General features: G+C 41.3%; 1 protein-coding gene across 12 annotated transcripts in view; it reads left to right on the top strand.

Annotated features, from left to right (window-relative positions):
* The window catches only part of ncam1a (neural cell adhesion molecule 1a), a 244,826-nt gene extending 233,392 nt beyond the window's left edge, over positions 1–11,434 (top strand). For 8 of the 12 annotated variants that reach the window (XM_017719838.2, XM_017719843.2, XM_017719840.2 and 5 more), the window contains 3 exons: positions 1,230–1,346; positions 2,436–2,927; positions 8,317–11,434. In XM_017719838.2, the coding sequence (XP_017575327.1) occupies positions 1,230–1,346; positions 2,436–2,927; positions 8,317–8,440 (733 nt within the window). In that variant the 3' untranslated portion in view covers positions 8,441–11,434. The remainder of the gene's footprint in view (positions 1–1,229; positions 1,347–2,435; positions 2,928–8,316) is intronic. The other 4 variants (XM_017719846.2, XM_017719849.2, XM_017719847.2 and 1 more) reach the window with 1 other exon arrangement.
* Positions 11,435–19,782: the final 8,348 nt, after the last annotated feature.

Here is a 19,782-nt window from a genome sequence, read left to right as displayed (position 1 = left end):
TGGAGAGCGATCTGCTGCCTGCAACATCCTTCAGCATGACCAGTTTGGCAGTGGGTCAGTAATCCATGTGCTCGCCAGAGGTAGCCTGACTGCCATTAGAAACCGAGATGACACAGACTGTCCAGGAGTTGGCGGATGCTTTAGTCCAGGTCTGGGAGGAGATCCCTCAGGAGACCATCCGCCACCTCATCAGGAGCATGCCCAGGCGTTGTAGGGAGGTCATACAGGCACGTGGAGGCAACACACAATACTGAGCCTCATTTTGACTTGTTTTAAGGACATTACTCAATCAACCTGTAGTGTGTTTTTCCACTTTAATTGTGTGTGACTCCAAATCCAGGCCTCCATTCATTAATAAATTTGATTTCCATTAATGATTTTTGTGTGATTTTGTTGTCAGCACATTCAACTTTGTACAGAAGAAAGTATTCAATGAGAATATTTCATTCATTCAGATCTAGGATGTGTTATTTGAGTGTTCCCTTTATTTTTTGAGCAGTATATAGATTATCTTTGTATCACAGATCACAACTTAAATAACAAGCAGGTTCCATGTGAAGAAAATGAAGCATTGTCAGAGTCAATGCAACAGTAGTTGAAGACTCTACAAAAACAAAACCAAGAGTATTTACATAAAAATATCATATAAAACAAGTGAAAAGAACAGAGCTGTGACAGATATCAGTTCTATGACACAAAGCTTCCTAGTATTCTAGCAAGTGTCCTGTACATTTATTGTGATTGTGTGTGTGACACTAAAAAAATCATTTACACTTTTTTCCCCAACCCCAAATGTAGCTGACCAACTGTGTTTGGTGTTAGAAGTTTGCTTCTTTAGGTTTGGAACTATTGGACAAATGCAGCTAATAAACATACCAATGCTTATATCCCATCAATTAGCATCATACAGACTGATGCAAATTACTACACACTTGATTTAAACCGTGTTGAGTTGTTAAGTAATCTCAATTAAACTTACTTTTGTGGTTTCAGGCATACTGTTGTCAATTAAATAGACAAAAATGCTAACTACCAACAAGAGTTACATGATCTACTCTAACAGATATCCGACTAGAGGTAGTTGCAGTAATGAATAAGAGAAAAATATGCAGAAATGTAGACAAATTGGCGGAATTCCCCTTTGAAGCAGTCCTAAATGAGCTGTTTCGCTCTGCTGATAAAATGCTTCTGTCTCCAGCTAACCTTCACCATCTGTGGTTCTCAAACAGGAAGGATGAGTCCAAAGAGCCGATAGTAGAGGTGAGGACAGAGGAGGAGCGCACCCCCAACCACGAGGGAGGAGGCCCCACTGAACCCAATGAGACTACTCCTCTTACCGACCCTGAGTGAGTCCCTCTGTCTCACATACATCCACGCATGAAAGCAAAGCTAGACAAGAGCAAAAAAAGGCCCTTGGCCAAAATTAATTGTGGCCAGGGTCATATTGCACTCGTGGTGTGCATTAGGCTTGATTATGAAAGAAATGGTTTCATGAGAATAGGTGGCTAATGATATCACTGTCACAATAGTGACCTCTGGGAACGACCTGAATAGAAGCTAATACATGAGTGGCTGGAGAGCTATTTAAGGAGTTTGGTCCATGGGGACCGGTCTCAGGTTGATCATGCTCAGAATGCAGCACAGGATCTGGACAGTAGTGTTGCTGTAAGTGTGATTAGTTCGCTCACCTCCAGGGAAAGAACGCATAAGCCTGGTGCTTGCCTTTTGAGTCATGTAGTGTTTACCACAGATGCAGTGTGAGGCACTTTTATTATTCTGTGTCCTCTCATGTTTATGGAATGAATGCTTAAGAGGGCGCTTGTTTATGCTGGAGATAGCACAGAGTGTATCTCTCACTGCTTTAACACTATGATACTGACTAACATGAATATATTTTTATTTCTTCACTTTGAAACCGCATGTTGCACTTACACTGTATGTATTTGTGCCCCGGCCTCCTTCTGCCTCTTTTCTTTTTCTTCCTGAAAATCTGGCTATACGCCTTTTTTCTCTTCTGTTTTCCTCCTCTTTCCCCTGTTCTCTCTCTCTCTCTCTCTCTCTCTTATTGTCTCCCCCTGCATTTATCTTCCTCTGTCGCCTTCTCTCTGTTTTTCTGTCTCCCCTGTATTTTCTCTCTCTCTCTCTCTCTCTCTCTCTCTCTCTCATTGTCTCAATCCCATCTCTCATTTTCCCTTTCTCTCTCTCTCTCTCTCTCTCTCACTCTCTCTCCCTTTTCCCTTCCCTTCACTTCTCTCTTCCTGTTCTCTCTCTCTTTTCTTTGTCTTGGTCTCTCTTCTTTCTCATTTTTCTTTATTCTCTCTTTCTTCTCTCTGTCTTTGTCTCTCTCTCTTGACTTGTCACTTACTCTCTCTTTCTCACTCCCTCTCACTCTCTCTTTCTATTCCCCTCTTCCTCATCTTCCCCTGTCCTCTTAGGCATGCTGCTGACACTACAGCCACAGTAGTGGATTTGCTCCCCTCTTTAGCCTCTAACTCAGAGGCAGTCACTGACAGCCCTGCTAGTGAAAGCACCACCCTTACCTCCAGCACTGCCCCCAGTGCATCTGAGCCCAAAGCAGCCCCTCAGTCTAGCACCCCAAAAACCAACGTCACCTCTCCTACCTCCCCCGCTGCTGCTGTGGCTCCGCTGGTGGACCTGAGCGATGGCCCTTCCACTCACACTGCTAAACCCTCAGAAGCCCTAAAACCGGCCCCCTTGTCTGACCCCAAAGCCGACTCAGTTCAGAGCGCTGGGGCCAAAAGCCCAGCGGAGCCGGTCCAAAGCCCCCCAACAGCTACGGACTCCAAGCAGGTAGACGGAGGGGCCCTCCAGTCGTCAAACACTGATGTGGCCCAGGACGCATTTGACACGCTGCGCACGCCCTCCTCTGACTCCACCACCGCACAGCCCGCACCCAGTCAGGACGAGTATGGTCACCTCTAGATCTCTACTCGTGTGTTTGTCTCTGTGCTCACCACTCTCCACCTCTCCTGTGTTAGTGTTTGTCTCTCTTCGCCCTCACTGTTCCACTCACCCATTCACTCACTCACTCACCCACCCACTCAATCACTCATGCCTTCACATCCTCACCTTTCATGAAGAAATGCTGCCAGTTTATCATTACAGCTGCAATGATTAGTTGATCAAATCGATTCATCATCAATAATGTCAGTTATAGACATGGACACATCATCTGTGATGCTCTGTAATGTTCAGATGATCTACCTGGTCCTTCTGATGGAAAGTATTGGGGACGATGTTGCTTCACAGTGGCGCAGTGGATAGTGCTGTCGCCTCATAGTAAGAAGGGCCTGGGTTCAATCCCAACCGGTGCCCTTTCTGTGTGCTCCTTTCCCCCCGTATCCAACTACAGTCCAAAGACATGCAGTTAGACCAGTTGGACACACTAAATTGCCACTGGTATGTGTAAATGTACTTGTCTGTCAGTCTGCCCTGCGATGAACTGGCAACCTGTTTCCCGACCTCCACACATCGACCGCTGGGATAGCTTCAGCACCCCCCACCCAGTGACCCAGAAGCAGAAGCAGTTAAGAAAATGAGTGTGTACACAGATGGAACTTTAAACAGTTGAGGCAAACAAAATAAAACGGTTAGGCTTGTCAATGAATCAAACAATAGTTGATAGATTGATTATAAAAATAATGGTTAGTTGCAGTATCTTGCATCCTTATGCAGTTTTATCAATCGTCTTTTCACATCTACGCTGAAGTGTAGTGTTCTTAAGCAGAGAACTGTTCTGCATGGCTTATCTGCCTTGCTGGTAAAACTTTGGATCACTCATGGCAGCCTTTCAAACACAAACCCATTATGGAAGTGTGAAGTTTGTTGGCTTTCTATTAGGTTTTGTTTGAGGGGCTGGCTAATTGATGCTTCTAATATCTCTAAGACAGGCAGCAGCAAACGCGAAATGGTGCTTGATATGGGGCAGTACTAGGAATGGGTGTGGCAAATCAAATATACAGATATCCAAACATAGTATTCTTTTACTTAAGATTAATTTAAAGTGAAAAAATAAACCTTGTATTATTTTGTGATTTTTAAATACTATTGGTTTAACAGTGTGGATATTTGAATAACAAAAATAGTACAAATGTCCATTCCTTGAGAGAGAAATGTCAATGAGGGATCTTAATGCATCTCTGGAGGAAGTGTGATTGTGGGAATGTTGAAGGTTGATGGAAATATTTTTTTTTAATGAGCATAACGCTCTCCCTTCAGGTGATTCATGTTCAGCATGCTAATGATGGCCTCTGTCAGGCCTGGCACACAGCAGCTGGATTCCTGTGTTGTGTTGGCATGCATGAACATGAGGCTTTGCTGCTTTTGTCTGCTACTCAGATAGCTTCCTTCTCCTGTAAGCTCTCTGATGCAGAACGCTCTGATGAATCAAACATGTCCATTTGTTACCTTGGACAGTCAGTCTGCTCAACTTCAGGCCATGGCCTCGCTTGCCAGAAGGCTTTGTAGAATTGTGTATGGAGACCACATTGTCTGAGCTTGCTCATCTCAGCCTGCTGGGCGTGCTTGTGTGCATGTGTTTGCATGTGAGGAGGGCTGATTTGCATGCCACACACAGAGAGCTAGCATAAAAGCGCACCTCTTTAGTATCCGCTACTTGCTTCATGTTTGAAAGTACAAAGGAAGAGGCTGTTAACAGGCTGCTAAGATTCACCACTAGGGAGCGAGGTGGAATTTTTAAATATTTACCACAGACTTTGTTTTTCGCCTCTCTCCTCTTTATGCAGAGCACTTTGCTCTTTCCGCCACTCACCCAGCCTCCCCAGCTAGCGCACTTCAGATGCTGCCTCCCTCTCTCCTTCAGTCATCTGATCCGAGCAGGGACGCCACAGGGAGGTTCCCCGCCTCCTGGATTTATTGGTTTAGCCGTCTGTGTGCATGTGTGTGTGACAGAGGGGGGATTCATCCTGCCTCAGCACCAGCCCCCAGTGAAGACTTCCAACGCATCCTGCTCAGCTTTTACAGAACAGATACCTGACGAGTTTCCAACTGTTCTCTATTGAGACAACTTTTTTTAGGTATTTTGATCTCGTCTTAAAAGATGAGAGTTTCGCACACAGGAATTCACCTTGAATGGCACCAAGCTGTGGATACAAACAGACAAAAGGGATGTCTGTGATTTAGCCTGATCTCCACCACCTTATCTGGCTTAGGCTTCCACTGTTATTTGCTATTAGAGACGGGTCTGGCAACATGTTTAATATCTGAAATTTGCTTCTTTATTTGTGTGCAAGACCTTCAAGGCTACCATGACTAAATCATCACATATTTGCCTTGAACTATGCAGAGTTGATAAGTAATTGACACATGGATTTGCTTCTATAGCTTCGGACACTACATGACACAATTATCTATAAAGATGGTAAAAACAGAGATTAAGACAGCTGCTGCTACTATTTTTGCATATGCAATATATTTTGTCATCAAACATTGTGTTATGACCTGCATGCAGTTTATATAATGCAAACTGGCTAATTGGTGTGATAAGCAGAGATGGGAACTTGAGTCACACTGAAGTTGCATGCTGACTGACTGACTTGTGACTTAACTCTGACTTGGCCTTAAATAACACATGACTTGACTCTGACTTAAAACTAAAACCTTATGAAGTTTCAGCCTGAAAAAAAAAACTCACGATGGATGAAAGTTTAACCTTAATGCAATAAATGAACAAAACCTTTGCTTTACAAACCTTCAGTTCCCTGCTTGGGCAAGCACCCTACGGTAAACCAGTACGACTCCTAATACTACCTTCGCCTGCCTGTGTAAAATGATCAAATTGTAAGTCACTCTAGATAAGAGTGTCTGCCAAATGCCAAAAATGTAAATGTAATTATAGCTCTACAGTCTCTCACAGCAGCAAGTTTGAGATGGCTTTAACTAACAAGCCTTTATTATTAAAAAAAACTTTATTCTGATAGTACATGCAGTAAATGTGGTGTTTAAAAAAAGGTAAAAAGAGCTTGAAACAATTGGCTAGCATGTTAGAATGACCTCTCTGCAATGTCTTCTCGGTTTTTCAGAAGCTAGAGGGAGCTCTTGAGTGAGTCCAAAATGAATGGGTTGATATGGAGCATTTGAGCAACATCTTTTTACATTTTTAATGTAAAAGAATACAGTCATTTCGTGGACACTGAACAGCGTAAAACATATTAGTATCGCTGTTATGATTTTAAGAGCTTTTAAACTCAAGCTATAGGAGTTTAAAAAGGCGCCTCATGTATGTTCATGACGTCAGTGAGTGCGAACAGCCAATGAGCTGCTCTGCTCGCCTCTCAATTGTCACGCTCTAGCAGTAATGCCTGCCTTCTGCTGCCCAAAACCCGTTTGCTATAGAGAAAAGGAAATATATATATAGGGAGGATTTCTTTGTTTTATTAGTGAAATACGTCCTTCTACTTTCTAAAATTAAAGAAATGTTCTGGAAAAGAGATTAGAAACTATTTTAACTTTTCATTTTTAGCTGTTGAGCTCCATTTACTCCCATTCATTTATGACTCATTCACGGGCAATAAACAATAGCTACTGTAGCTGAAGCTTTAATAAGACAATAAGTCTCATTCCTTTAAAATCCTCTAAAAGTTCAGGTGGATTAGCGATTGTGCTGGCTAGCATACTTGCTTTACAAACTTCTGACTAAAGAACCATTTCATGTTGCTTAGCCTCTTTCCCTTAAGCACCAGGTTTACTGTGTGTAGTGTTTGAGGTTTGTCTTTCAGATGATTTTTGAATAATCAAAGGCTTGTTATTTGAAGCCATTTCTAACTGATTAATTTTCTGCAATGCAGTGCCTGCAGTTCTTAACAAGGCTAAACTAAAATGATCTAGTGCAGATTCAAGACTCGACACAAAGTGTCTTGTGAGCATTTCTGTTGGTAAGTTAGCTTTGTAGCTCAAGTGCAAACTTAAGAAACAAACTTCGGACACCAAAAATCTCTTGGGTATTAGACTACATCTGAGTTAAGGGCAGTATTAAGGGGAATAAATTCAGTGTATTCAATGTTACACATTCAGAGTCTTCCTTACAAGCTCCTACAGGTAGTCTGTTATTGCAGGTGTGCCACCCAGCGCTTCCTAACCTCCATCACCAATACTGGCTGTTCTTCACACAAGTCACCAGTGGACTCAGATAGCTTTATTGTGCTGAAGGTATACAGTGATACTCAGGGAAGGGCGCTGAACAGTGCGGATCACTATCACAGTAAGAATGTCACTAAAGGAGCCCTCCACTGAGACTGTCGTACCACTGAGATGGTGTAGATGGTAACGAGAGACGCCTGCACTCCACTGCTTCTATTCTTCCCCTACAAAAGCCCACTGTGGCTGACAGCTGCGTCCGGTGAGACTGTGAGGCCGCTACAGCCATGCTGGTGGTCCTGGGTTACAGTTTGAAGGTAGCCGCTAGCTTTTGATGTATGTACTGTGCAGCCACACGTGTCCAGCTAATAGCAGTTCCTTTCCACAGGTCAGGTGGCACTAAAAATAGCTTGGCCTGGCTGAGAGGAGTGAATATGTCAGACATGCAATTAGCAAGCGTCTCTCCCAATTTCCCTCTTGCAAAGTTCATCATTCATTTTCATGATTCATTACCATTTATGAATGATTTGGCACTCTGATACGAGGCTAGTCTGTTCCATTACTGGCAATCAGCGCTGGCCATGAATTGGTCCATTGAGAAATCATGTGGGAAAACTTCTCTTTGCAGTCCTGCTATCAGTTCTGTCATCTCCTTAGAAGGGAAAATTTAATCTGAGCTAGAGTCTCATAATTCTGGACGGTTTGCAGTAGATGAATTTGCTTAATATCTTTGCACGCTGGACCAGCCAGCCCCAGAAGAAACCCTTTCATGTGTCAGTGAATTATTGTACATTCAATAAACATCAAGGGGAAGGTTAATGTTTAGAGTTTTATGGGTACTGTCTAGGCAGCTGGATTTGAATCTAGCCCAAGGGACTGCCTCTCTGATACCATGCTGTTGCTATTCTCTCCCAGCCTGTGTGATCCTGTGACAGTCATCTACATCATCATTGTATTTAGTCTGTCTCGATACATCCTCTCATAAAAAGGCCTGTAACAGTCTGCAGTACATCTTTGATGTCAGGATAAGATAGCCAAACAGATCCTGTTATGTGTGAAATACATTGGTTCCACTGGAATGAATTTCCACCCCCAAAAACTAAAGCAGTTTAGTAGACTTATGAAGACAGCAAACAGCATCTGGATGCTCAGTGCAGAGAGCTGCTGCTGATGAAGTGGTGTCTCTCTTTCTTTCCCCAGCGGTAAGATTGTTGCAGATGAGAAGAGTAAATCGGAGGACACGGAGGTGAAGAAGCTCCCGGCAGAGGTGAAGACAGTGCCCAATGAAGCCCCTCAGACAAACGGCAATGAGAGCAAAGCGTGATCCAGTACCCTAGGGCCTCCGAGCATCACCGCCACATCAAAACAACAAAAAAAGTCTTGATTCTTTCTTCAGTGTCTTCTATGAGTTTGCAGAACAAAAAAAGATGAGTTTGTAGATGTATAGAGCGCCTAAAGAACTCGTGCACATGCCTTTGTTTTTTTTTTTGGTTTGTTTGTTTTCTCATTTTTCTTTCCTTATACGTTTAGTTTCTCTGTGTTCACACACAATGCGAAGGAAAGTTCCTTTACCTTTAGTGCACTCTACCTGACCTCCTCTGTCTGTGGTCTCTCCAGTCAGCATCACCTGCCTTTCACTCAGAACAGCAGCTCGATATCAGTGGGAATAGTTAAGAATGGGGAACTGTAGCTTTATTCCTCAATAATGCCTTTTTTGCGTTGTACACAAACACATACACAGGCATGTAGACTGTCTTTACCTATGCTCTTTCACTTATGTACATGCAGTATTGCTGTGTTTCATTATTTTGCGCCACGTATGGATTTTGGGGAACATTTCTTAAGCTTTTCTTGTGTTTAAATAATGTACAAAAGTAACTGCCTTTTATTTTATGTTTATTTTTTGACTGTTTATTTTAGATTGTTTCGCATGCTTGCTTTGCATTTTTTTCTCATAAAGCCCTTTTTTTATTGTTTTCATTACGGCCCTTAGTGTTTACATCTTTTACGTTTGTATTCCCCTTATGAACACAGAGCTTGCTTTCTTCTTTAAAAAAAAAACAAACACAGCTAAAAGGCTTCATACCAGGTGCCACCCTACAAGTCAGAGTTGGCTTTTGGGTCAGACAATTACCACTGGTTTTTATCTTCTATAGCAACACCTACTTATCTCATTCCCCCTCTTTGTTTCTTTTTTGTTCACTTCACAAGCCTGTTTATTTTAGGTTGACAGAAAGGGAGCTCCCCTGCTGTGAACATAGTGAGGTGAGAGCTCCTCCCCGCATTTCACTCTGTAATAGAACCAAAACAGAGCTTTTTGAGAGGGATCAAAATCTCCTAAAGGGTACGAGCCCACCGCTGTGTTGAGGCACAGCTACGATGGCCACACATGCTCAAGTGGGCCAGTTGTTGACTTAAAACATGAGTGTGCACACCACCGTGCGTTCAGCAGCTCTTGTACCTGTCCCTGTATTTGCTTCAGCCTGCATCATTGATAAACAGTGCCTCCAATGGGCAGCTGCAGCAGATGTGCCCCATTTAAATATTAGCAGCAATGAAGAAGATGAAAAAAGACATTTAGGGTTTTTTATGCATTAAATAAATGAATGGCCAAATTATTTTTATTATTTTCTTTATTTAAGCCATAGTACTCCAGTGAGGATAACGAAGAGTCGGGGGGGGGGGGTGATCTTTGATTTGTACAGTGTTTTTCATTCTTTAGTCTGCAAGCTTGTGCACTGTGAATGCGTGAATAACCTAGTGTGAATACAACGTGTTCTTTGTCATAGACTTGAAACAAATATCCATAGGTTGTGAAAAGTGTAGCTATTAGTTCAGATAATGTTCCATCTCGGTAAAATAAAGGAAAAAATAAATAAATAAAAAAAGTCAGCAACGATATACAGGCGACAGGAAAAAACAGGTGAAACTCAAAGATAAAAAGGAGAAGGTGCCTTCAAACTTAAACAGCCTCTCTGAAGCAGGCCTGTAGTCTGAGCATTCAGTGCCTGCCTTTACTGAAACTCTGGAGGAGCAGCGAAAAGGTAGTTTGGGAATAGAAGCCTACTTTGTCTTTGGACGACTATTCTGAGGACGTGTGAAACGGTTCGGGTCTGTAAACTGTGAAATATAATTGTTTCTTTGCTCAGTGTGTTGTGTTGTCGCATATGTTTTGGGGAGTACGTGAGCGTGATGACTTTTAGCCGCATACTCCAGACCTTGCCTCTTTTTAACTGATGCAAAATAAGACCATTTGTTCACCCTCAGAAATGTTACTGTGGGAAGCCCACCATTACCAAATGATGCAGCCTCTAAACTAAACTTGACTTTGATTGGCCAGAAGTCCTCTGCATCATCAGCATTGCTGTGAATCAATCCAGACTATAACCATGTCTGTTAAAAGGCTATTTTTTCAATCTGAAATGAGCATGCACTGTATTCTAAACTAGATGTCGTAGGTGTCAAGGTTTGCCATTAAATTGTTAAATGAACAGCAGTGACAAAGGCTTTCTTTGTTGTGTATGAATCTCTTTGAGTGTTCTGTCCAATGTGGTCTGTTTCTTGTCACTTTGGTTTTATTTGTCCTTTTTTTTCTCTCATTCTTTCTTTTGTTTCTTACGTGATTGACATTATGCGTGGCAGGATTCTGGTATGTGATGAAACCAGAAACAGAGGCTTGTACTAACACTCTGCCAAAAAGGCACACAAAGAATTCCTTGTGACATCATGAGCTCTCATTATGGGTTTTTCTCATTGAAGAAGTAGAAAACAAAAACAAAAAAAAGAGAAAAAAATGGAAAAAAGCGCTGGAGATTGCTGTGGCTTTTGACGCATTGTTCGACTGCCATTCAATGTGGGACCAATTCCTATGTGAGTTTACATGCAAGTTGTTTACCGCTGTGTCCGTGCCATCCAAACTTATTTTTAAGGATGAAAGTGTGTTCAGACATCAAACAATGCATAAAGATTGTTTCAGACGGCGTCTAGAGCTCGTCCTCTGAGCCAAAACAAATGAGTCTGTAGCTAAAGCTCTCCGTCGGACGGGAGCTGACTCACCCGTTCGCTTGCTCACTCCATCCATCACAGCTCTCCTCCCAAAACCCTCCTTACAAACTCATCCATCCATCCATCCATCCATCCATTCTCAGCTGCAGGGGCCTTCTCACTCTTGTATACAAAATTTTTATGAAGTCTCAAGCATTGGTACCACCTCTCCTCTCCTCACTGTCACTGGTGTAAATACTGAGTACTAACCGAAACCATTTTGACTTCTCATTCTGTCCGAAAATTCTTGTGTTCAATAAAATGGGAAACAATACATGCTTGTCCGTCTGCATTGCTTTTCATATAAAAATAGCTCTGTGCCTGAAGTTCTGTGATAAAAAATGTAAGTGTCCTATCTGCATGGCCTTCCTACAGGCTAGTCTTTTGCCACTGAGGAGTGAGCTAATCTTTAGTCAGTAACCTAATGAGGCTCAGCCAAGTAATTAAACACAGTTCATTTAGCTTTCGCTTCATCTTGGAACATCCGATAACTTGAGAAAACCACAAGAAAGTGCAGTTCACCTCTGCTGAGGAAAAAAATCTAAACAGTTATTTCTAAAAGTACCTCCATACATACAAGTTAAATTTCTTTACTTTCTATATCTATGCTGTAGTGACAGAGTGACAAAATTCTGTTTGATTTACAAAATTTTAACTGGTTCCAAATCTTAGTTTACATAAGTATTTAATCATTAAGAAACCATTAAGTCATTCATAGTGGTTTGATATGAAGTTGTGCATTGTAGAGAAACTTAACAACTTGACTTACAATGGGAGTGATAGGAACCAGACATCTGAGGTGTGCATTTTTAAAGCTACCTCACAAAATGGTTTTACACAAAATGCTTATAAATATGGTTCTTAATGCCTGAGGCATTGTTTCATGACAGTTTTCTGGAAAATACCATGCATTAATAAAGTACATTAAATATTTATATTTGTGTTGTAGACATGGCAAACCCTGATCCCTATCACCACTAGTGTATAAATTCAGAGTTGGTCATTTTCTCTACAGTGCAGCACATACATTTATACTTCTTGACTGGCACTGAGCAGGATCGACTGTAAAGTGTGACTTCTGCTTGTTTTCCTTCTCATTGACCACCAGGTGGCACCCAAGATTAACTGCCATAACCAAGCAGCTGGCTGACAGCCAGTTCTGCAGCGATGGACATGTGAAAACGATCAAATGTAATAACGACATACTAACAGCATCTAGTGTTTTACTATGAGCTTTGCCAGAGTACCATGACAGTGCAGCTAATAAAACGTCAGTTTAACCAGTAATGCCTTGTACTGAAAATACCATCCTTCAAACATGATGTGGCTTCAAGGTGTGTACTAATTTAATACCAGTGATGGAAAAAGGACCTCCATCTAAAACACTGTTCATTTAGAAATAAATCGTAGGAGATTAGAAAACGTGTGGCTACCTGCTGGTCTCTAAAGAGGCCGTTGCAGTTCACCAAAATGAGCACTGGGTGGCGGAAAAACATCGTGTTGGCCTGATTTCTGTTTTCACTTCAGCGTTCAAGATAAGCAAATGAGTGGCACACACCCAGATTTCCTCACACATTAGCTCTGTTTTCATCATCCATCTAACCGACTGTTATATGAACCCAAGGGCAGAGATTTCCTTCTGGTAGCTTTTTTATGATTTTGCTGATGTACATCAAGGCTTGCTGAAGCCTGCTTGGACTCTTCTCAGTGGGCTTCAGAACTTGTCACCCGTCAAGCTTCTGCTTGACGTGCCTTCTAAAATAATTGGCTCGACTACACACAGATAGGCTGTCTCTCTGGACGAGTGGAAATTTGACTGAATGGTGACAGTAATATGATAGGAACTGGCAGTGACCGTGCTGCTTCCTGTCCCGGCGGTTAGGACAAATTTGGCGTGTTCTAGTGGCTGCGGTTTGTCGCCCGGTTATGAAATACACAGGAAGGAGAGGAGAGGAGAGGAGAGGAGAGGAGAGAGCTGTCCCAAAAAAGACTTTGCCACAAATCTGTCTCTCAAAGTCCACTGTGTTCTTTGCCGAGGAGCTGTGCTGTCTGGTTAGATTATGTGGCAGAACAGTGGGCCAGCACTGGGCCTCCAGTCTCAGGCCTCCTCACTCCTCTCTGGCTCTAAGTAGATTATGTAATGTTGGTCGTCCAAGTTATGTGCGTTGATCCCTTTGTGTGACTCACTCACTCACACAAACATTGGGCATGTGTTCACTCGTGGAGCTGTTTTTGATATTTCCTGTTTAGATGCACAAGGCTTAAACTTTTCAAGATGTTGATTTAAAGGGAATTTACAAGGAAATGGAGTGCTAGGCAGGAGAACACCATTCAGTTGAAGTCATGAACAAGTGGCTGCAGCTAGAAGAGCTTGTGGTTATAGGCCTTATCTCTATCTCCTGCTCTTCTGCAATAACAACCAGCACATACCAGCAGAGGCCCCTTAGCTAGTTCCTCCCAACCCCCGACACTCAACAATGGCCAGTGCTGAGGCCACATGATGTAGTCCTAGTGCTGGGTAGATCTCCTGCAGAGATACTGTCCCACACACATGCTACCTGTCTTCCCAGTCTGTCAATGCACACCAATAGACTTTACAATGTATACACTTCACAGGTCGAGGCATAGAGTAAGTACATTTGTACATAATACAGTGAAGTGTGTTTAATCTGCATAAGCACTTGAACACTTGAGATTCTGACCCTTCAGTCTGACCTCTTTTTTGGAAATATAAGAGGACAGATTTGTAGTTCCAGCTCTGGATAAGTCTCCTGCTGAAAAACTGCCTAAAACATAAGCTGCCTGGCTCTTATGTTAGTCCATGTACATCAGGCAATAAGCTTTATACTTTGTAGTACATTTGTAGTACATTTATATATCCTCTGTTTCAGCCTCTAGCTCTTTAGCCCACTCACTCATGTTGGCGTTATAAGAAGTGTTTCTGACCAGACTGCTTTTTAAATAAGGCACAGTGTAGTGTAGCCAGTCAGGACAGATGTTGGAAAATGATGAACACAAATGTTCTTAGTGGTCCTCTGATGGAAAAGTAAACATAATACAGTGAACAGAAATGTATTTATCATTTTTAAAAAATACAAGATGTATAATATAAAAACTATATTTAAAAAACCACTCTGAACTCCAGCCTTTTAGTCTGACCACCTATTTGAAAATTTAAGAGGCAGATTATGTAGCCCCAGCTCTGGGTAAATCTCCTGCTGAGATTCTGTCCAAAACACATGTTACCTGTTTCTCAAGTTTGTTCATGTACTTCAGCCAATATCCTTTATACTCTATACTTTGTAGCACATGAAAGGGCCCACATCATGGAAAAACAGAATTTCCTTGCTTTTGTAATGAGAGAGTAGATGTAGTTTGATGTAGTATGTAAACTGTGTTAACATTCTGAAATGTAATTTTCAGTCCATACACTTCCTATATGGAAAATCCATTTTGTTCACATTTTCAAAATAAAAAAAAGTTTGATGTTTTGAAATGCACTGTTCACTCTCCAGTCCGTATGGTCCAAATATGGAAAATAGCCTGATTCAATTCATTGGCCTCTTTTACACTGCAGACCAGGGCTGAACGGTTCTGAACTCAGAAGGTAACTGTTCCAGTGGCATTTCTCAGACATGGTTTGACACAGGGCGCTTAAAAACCAGGCTTAGCACATTTTTTGACACAGGTAACTGTACTTGGGGCCACAGAATTGTTGGGTTGGATGACATAAAAACATAGCAATTGGTTCTAGGTTTACATATTGTGTGGATCCTGCTATGATATTTCAAGTTTAGATAATAATGACTCAGACCAGTCGAGCAGCTGATGTTGGAAGGACACATGAAGGAAGTTAAAGCAGCTCCATGGTGTGGAGATGGGGCCACCTAGATAAACTAATGCTAGCTGGGTTCTCTCTCCTAGCTAACTTGGCTAAAGAGATCCAAATACTCTTGCTGTACCCTGCTGGCTGACACTAATGCTAGTGTAGTAGCTGGCCACTGGTATAGCCCACCACAGTACAGCGTACAACACAGTACAACGGTTGCTCGAAAAACACCCCTTTAGTGGATAAAAAAAAAAAATCTGAGAGCAGGACGAGAGACTGGTTTTGGTATGACAGACAGACTCAAATATGTGTTGTAGAGGGCGCTGCATGCAGCTATTAGCCTGTAAGCAGTTAACCAGCCCTGAGAACCACTTGGCTCATCAGTGGAAAAGAGTCTATTGTTTTTGATGTAGCATGTAAACATTGTCAATGTTTCAAAATATTCTGTTACCTTGCAGGTCCATATACGGAAAATAGCCTTTTTAGAATTCATTGTTTTTGTGATGTCTCAACTAATGAATTTACTTACATACACAGCAGTTTAACTTCGCCAAATCATGTTGAGGTTATAAGCAGTGTTTCAGCCCAGGGTGCTTTTTAAACAAGGTACAATATAGAGCAGCAATTGACATATATCAGTGTCAAAGTACACAGTAACAAAAACAGAGAAAATGGTTGTGTAAAATGAATTAGAAAGGTTTTTGGTACATAAACCATACAAATGTCTTTAGTGGACCTCACGAGCAAATAAGTAAAACATGAGAGTAATGTAGGATATGGGCCTTTTAAGGCAAGCTAGTACATTTTTTAACATAATACAGTGAAATGAAAGGAAGGGCTGTTTACCACCAGTGCATTTACAAATAGAGAAAACTGTATTAAAAAAACAACACTCTAAATTCCAGCCCTTCAGTTTGACCTCTTATTTGGAAGTAGCCGCAGTGGTTGCTCTGTTTTGGTCCTGACTCTCTGCCTAGTTCCCTGCCTCTGCTGTGAAAGCCAGCATGCATTCCAGTCAAGAACACTGTGCTTCATATCCTCTTCCCAACCCTAAATCACGCTGCTGTTACATCACTCACTGCGTTATTTGTGAGTGTAGTTATGATTCCAGGCTGCTCAAAGTCTCTACAGTAGATGATTCTGCCTCAGACTGAACTGAGTGGTGGGAGTGTTGGTGGGCTTCCATTGATATTTCTTCTTTCAACATGTAAAGAGATGCTGATGAAGAAGCTAACAGATGATGGAATGGAAAAGTTTACTGTGTTGTAATTGCCATGATCCCAGAGAAATAGCTTGTAACGACTGGAGCCAATAGTTGTGTAACTTCTCAAGATGTTATTGTGCATCTGTCTACTGGCACATGTTATTAGGCAGTCTGTTAGGCCTCGAGCTGACCAGTGTTTCAACTTTTTTAGCCCCACTCTATCTAAAGTCACATAAGATGCAATAGGCCCAGCTTTTAGATTTTTTATACTGTCTAGCTTGGTTTCGATTATACATTTGCATCTGTTTTAGTGAAGAAAAAACTTTCAGAGGAGTTTCCCTTTCAAATTAGCCTCTGCTCTCGGCACGTCAGCTCAGCTGCCAGTTTTGTTAGCCTCTTTCATCTCTCTCTCAGCTCAAGTGAATGAAAAGGCCTAGATCTTTCTATACTTTGTTCTGTTAATCTTTTTCACTTATTTCAAGTGAAAATAGAGGCGTTTCTCAATATCACCAGTGTGATCTTTTCTAATGCTGCTTGAAGCCAAAGGTTTTCTTTGGAGTGATGCCATAGCAGAACTTCTGTAAAGGACAATTTAGGTAAAGGGTTCTTTAAGCAGGTCCATAGAAGCGCCATTTTTGGGTCGTTATGTTAACTTTCAGTGGATGGTTCTTTAAAGCATAATTTAGGTAACCTTTAAGAACCTCTACATACAGTGCCACAAAGGGTTCTTTGAGTGATGCCATAGAAGATACACTCTTGAAAAAAGGGTTCTTTGGAGCAATGCCATAAAACAGTGGTTCCAAACCCTGGTCCTGGAGTACCCGCCGCTCCCAACACACTTGATCCAACGCATCATCCCATTAACAAGTCCTTCATGACTTCATAGGTATGTTGGGAGTGAGGATAGCACTAAAATGTGCCGTGCAGCATGTACTCCAGGGAACCTATGCCATAGAAGAACCTCCTTCTGCTCCCTAAGGCGCTTTCCAAGGGGTGGTTCTTTAAAGGAGAATTCACAGTATGTAAATCTTTAAAACTTTTGCATACATTATTTAAAAAAACACACAACGTCACAAACGTCTCTAACCCTTCTCTAAACCTTTCAATGGGTGGCTCTTTAAGGGACCTCCACATTCAGTTGAAAAAGGTGCCATAAAGGGTTCTCTGAGTGATGCCAAAGGACTACACAGCTACTTTTGATTCCTTGAAGAGCCATGTTTGAAATGAGACTTTTGAGTGTGAAGAACATTTAATGGTTTAAAGAAACTTTACATAATTGTAAAGGTTCTATAACAGTTTAAGAGTTTTTTACAATCCTTACCTCTATACGCAGGTTTTCCAAACTTAAAAAAGGTCTCACACCTGCATGTCTCATGGGCAAGAATGGTTCTCCCCGGAAACGTTTAGAGAAGCAAAAGTGGTTCTTCTATGATATCTCACAGAGAACCCTTCTCCAAATGGTTCTTTTCTTGGATGTACAGTTCTGGGAAAAATATAAGTAAAGTGGTAAGGAAACATTAGTTTGCATTATGTGGTGGTTCTTTGAACTTTAAAATGCTTCTTCACTCACATGTATGTCAAATTTCCACAAATGGTTATTTTAAGAAAAAGTGTTTCTCTCAAAAATTGGTTCTTTTATAGCATCGCTCCAAAGGACCTTGGAGTGTGGTTGGAAATGCATTTGTATCCATTAAATTTTAATGGATGAAGCCTATAGGCATGTGAATATGGGGATAAGTACTATGAAGGAATGATATGGATTTAATTTTGTGGCAAACATCTCAAATAAATATAAGAAACCCACAAAATATTAAGTATAAAAAAAATGGCCAAAATATGTTGCAAATACAAATAATGAGAGACAAGTCAAACTCCATTTCTAATACAAATTTATTAGTCATTTTGCCAGTTTTTGCTTTCATTTCTTTCTATTTGCTGATTTTTATATTTTTTGCTTCTGGAATTGCTCTTTGGCATCTGAAAATGTTCTGCTTTTGACTTTTGGCACTTTTTAACAGAGGACAGGTATTAGAAGAGGGCGTTCACCTGCACTCTCTATTGTTAAACTAAAATAGAATGGCAGGGAATGATCTTCCTCAAACATGAGGAAGCATTTCCAGAGAACCTTTTGCTGACATGTGCTCCCTTATAAACAATGTTGGTCTTATTTGTTGAATGAAATGTGTCCTGTGTCAAGCTGTGTGAAATATATATTTGTTTTGGAAACAGAAACATTTAGGTACAATTTGCAGCTAACGCTATCTAGCCTAGCAGTGTCTGCTAAAGAGCTAACTAGAAGAGCTTAGCAGCTGTTTAAATCAGTTTTTGGGGACCTGCAGCTCTGCACGGTTTTAACTATTCTTTACCTTAAAACACCAACTCATCAGCTGATTATTGAGCTGTTCATGGGCTGAAACGGGTGTGTTGGGTCAGGAAATCTGCTGTGCTGTGTGGTCGAGGGAAATAACGTAGCACTGGCAAAACACAGTGAAGAGGGAAATTACCACTGAATACTGCCAGCTATGAGTTACTGCTGCAGTGAGACAGCTGATAGGCAGTAATGTTTAATCACTAAAAGAGAATAACGTCAGCGTGTCATGGTTGGCCGTTCTGTTCTAGCTTTTATAAAGTTTTTTTTATGGCAGTCTCTTTTTGTTCCCTACCCACAGAGTACCTCAGTGTCAATCACTGAAACAGGCTTTGAATCACAGCATGCCTGTTTACAGAATACTGCTGCTTTACATTACATTAATGCAGTCTTTACATTAATATAGTGAATTAACCTCAGATATTTAAGCAATTTAGTTCCTTTACCAATATGGCTCTCCTAGCAGTGCTAGCAGTTGCAACTTTGAAAGGTGGTACAGCTTTGTTTATTCATAAACAACTAAGTTTGTTTGTCAATGCTCAAAATAACAGTTACATTTTTAGTCAGGTCGGCACAGGACCCATAAACATGTGTCAGGTTAATAGTTTAAAAGAATATGACAAACATTACTCAGAACGTCAGACATGCCAAAATAACGCTGCACTCACGGCAGCACTCAGTACAGCATGTTCTGCCATGCTATGCTGAGGGCGGTTCTCGCTGAGTGGCTATGTGATCAGAAGACCTGTCACTCCAAATCATGTGACCAATAGAAAGTGCAGGTGAACACCCTCTTCTGAGTGCCAAACATCAGAAGCAAAGGGAAAAATTGCAGTCAAAAGAGTGATTCCAGCAGCTAAAAATGTATCAGCAAAATCAGCAAATAGAAAAAAATGAAAGGAAAACAAGTAGAAATGTTTTTTTTGTTTGTTTGTTTGTTTGTTTTTTCTTTTAAAGTTTGATTTAAACTCTGATTATTTGCATTTGCAACAAATTTCTGACATTTTGATATTCACTATTTGAAACCTTTGGCCCAAAATGAACCCCATAGAGTGAGCTTAAGCCTCTCCCGGGGGGCAAAGAGTTTTGGAGAGATGATTAGAGTTCTCTTTCAGATGACCTGCACTTTGCTTTCAAGAGAAATGAATCTTTTCAGCACTGCCTGTTTTGGAGATGGTAAATGTCACACGTTCATAATCATTGCTGTGATATTTACGCTCA

The sequence above is a fragment of the Pygocentrus nattereri genome, chromosome 16 (genome assembly GCF_015220715.1).
Source record: "Pygocentrus nattereri isolate fPygNat1 chromosome 16, fPygNat1.pri, whole genome shotgun sequence".
NCBI classification, from domain to species: Eukaryota; Metazoa; Chordata; class Actinopteri; order Characiformes; family Serrasalmidae; genus Pygocentrus; species Pygocentrus nattereri.
The sequence above is the reverse complement of the archived record's forward strand: the minus strand, read 5'-3'. Positions and strand labels throughout refer to the sequence as shown.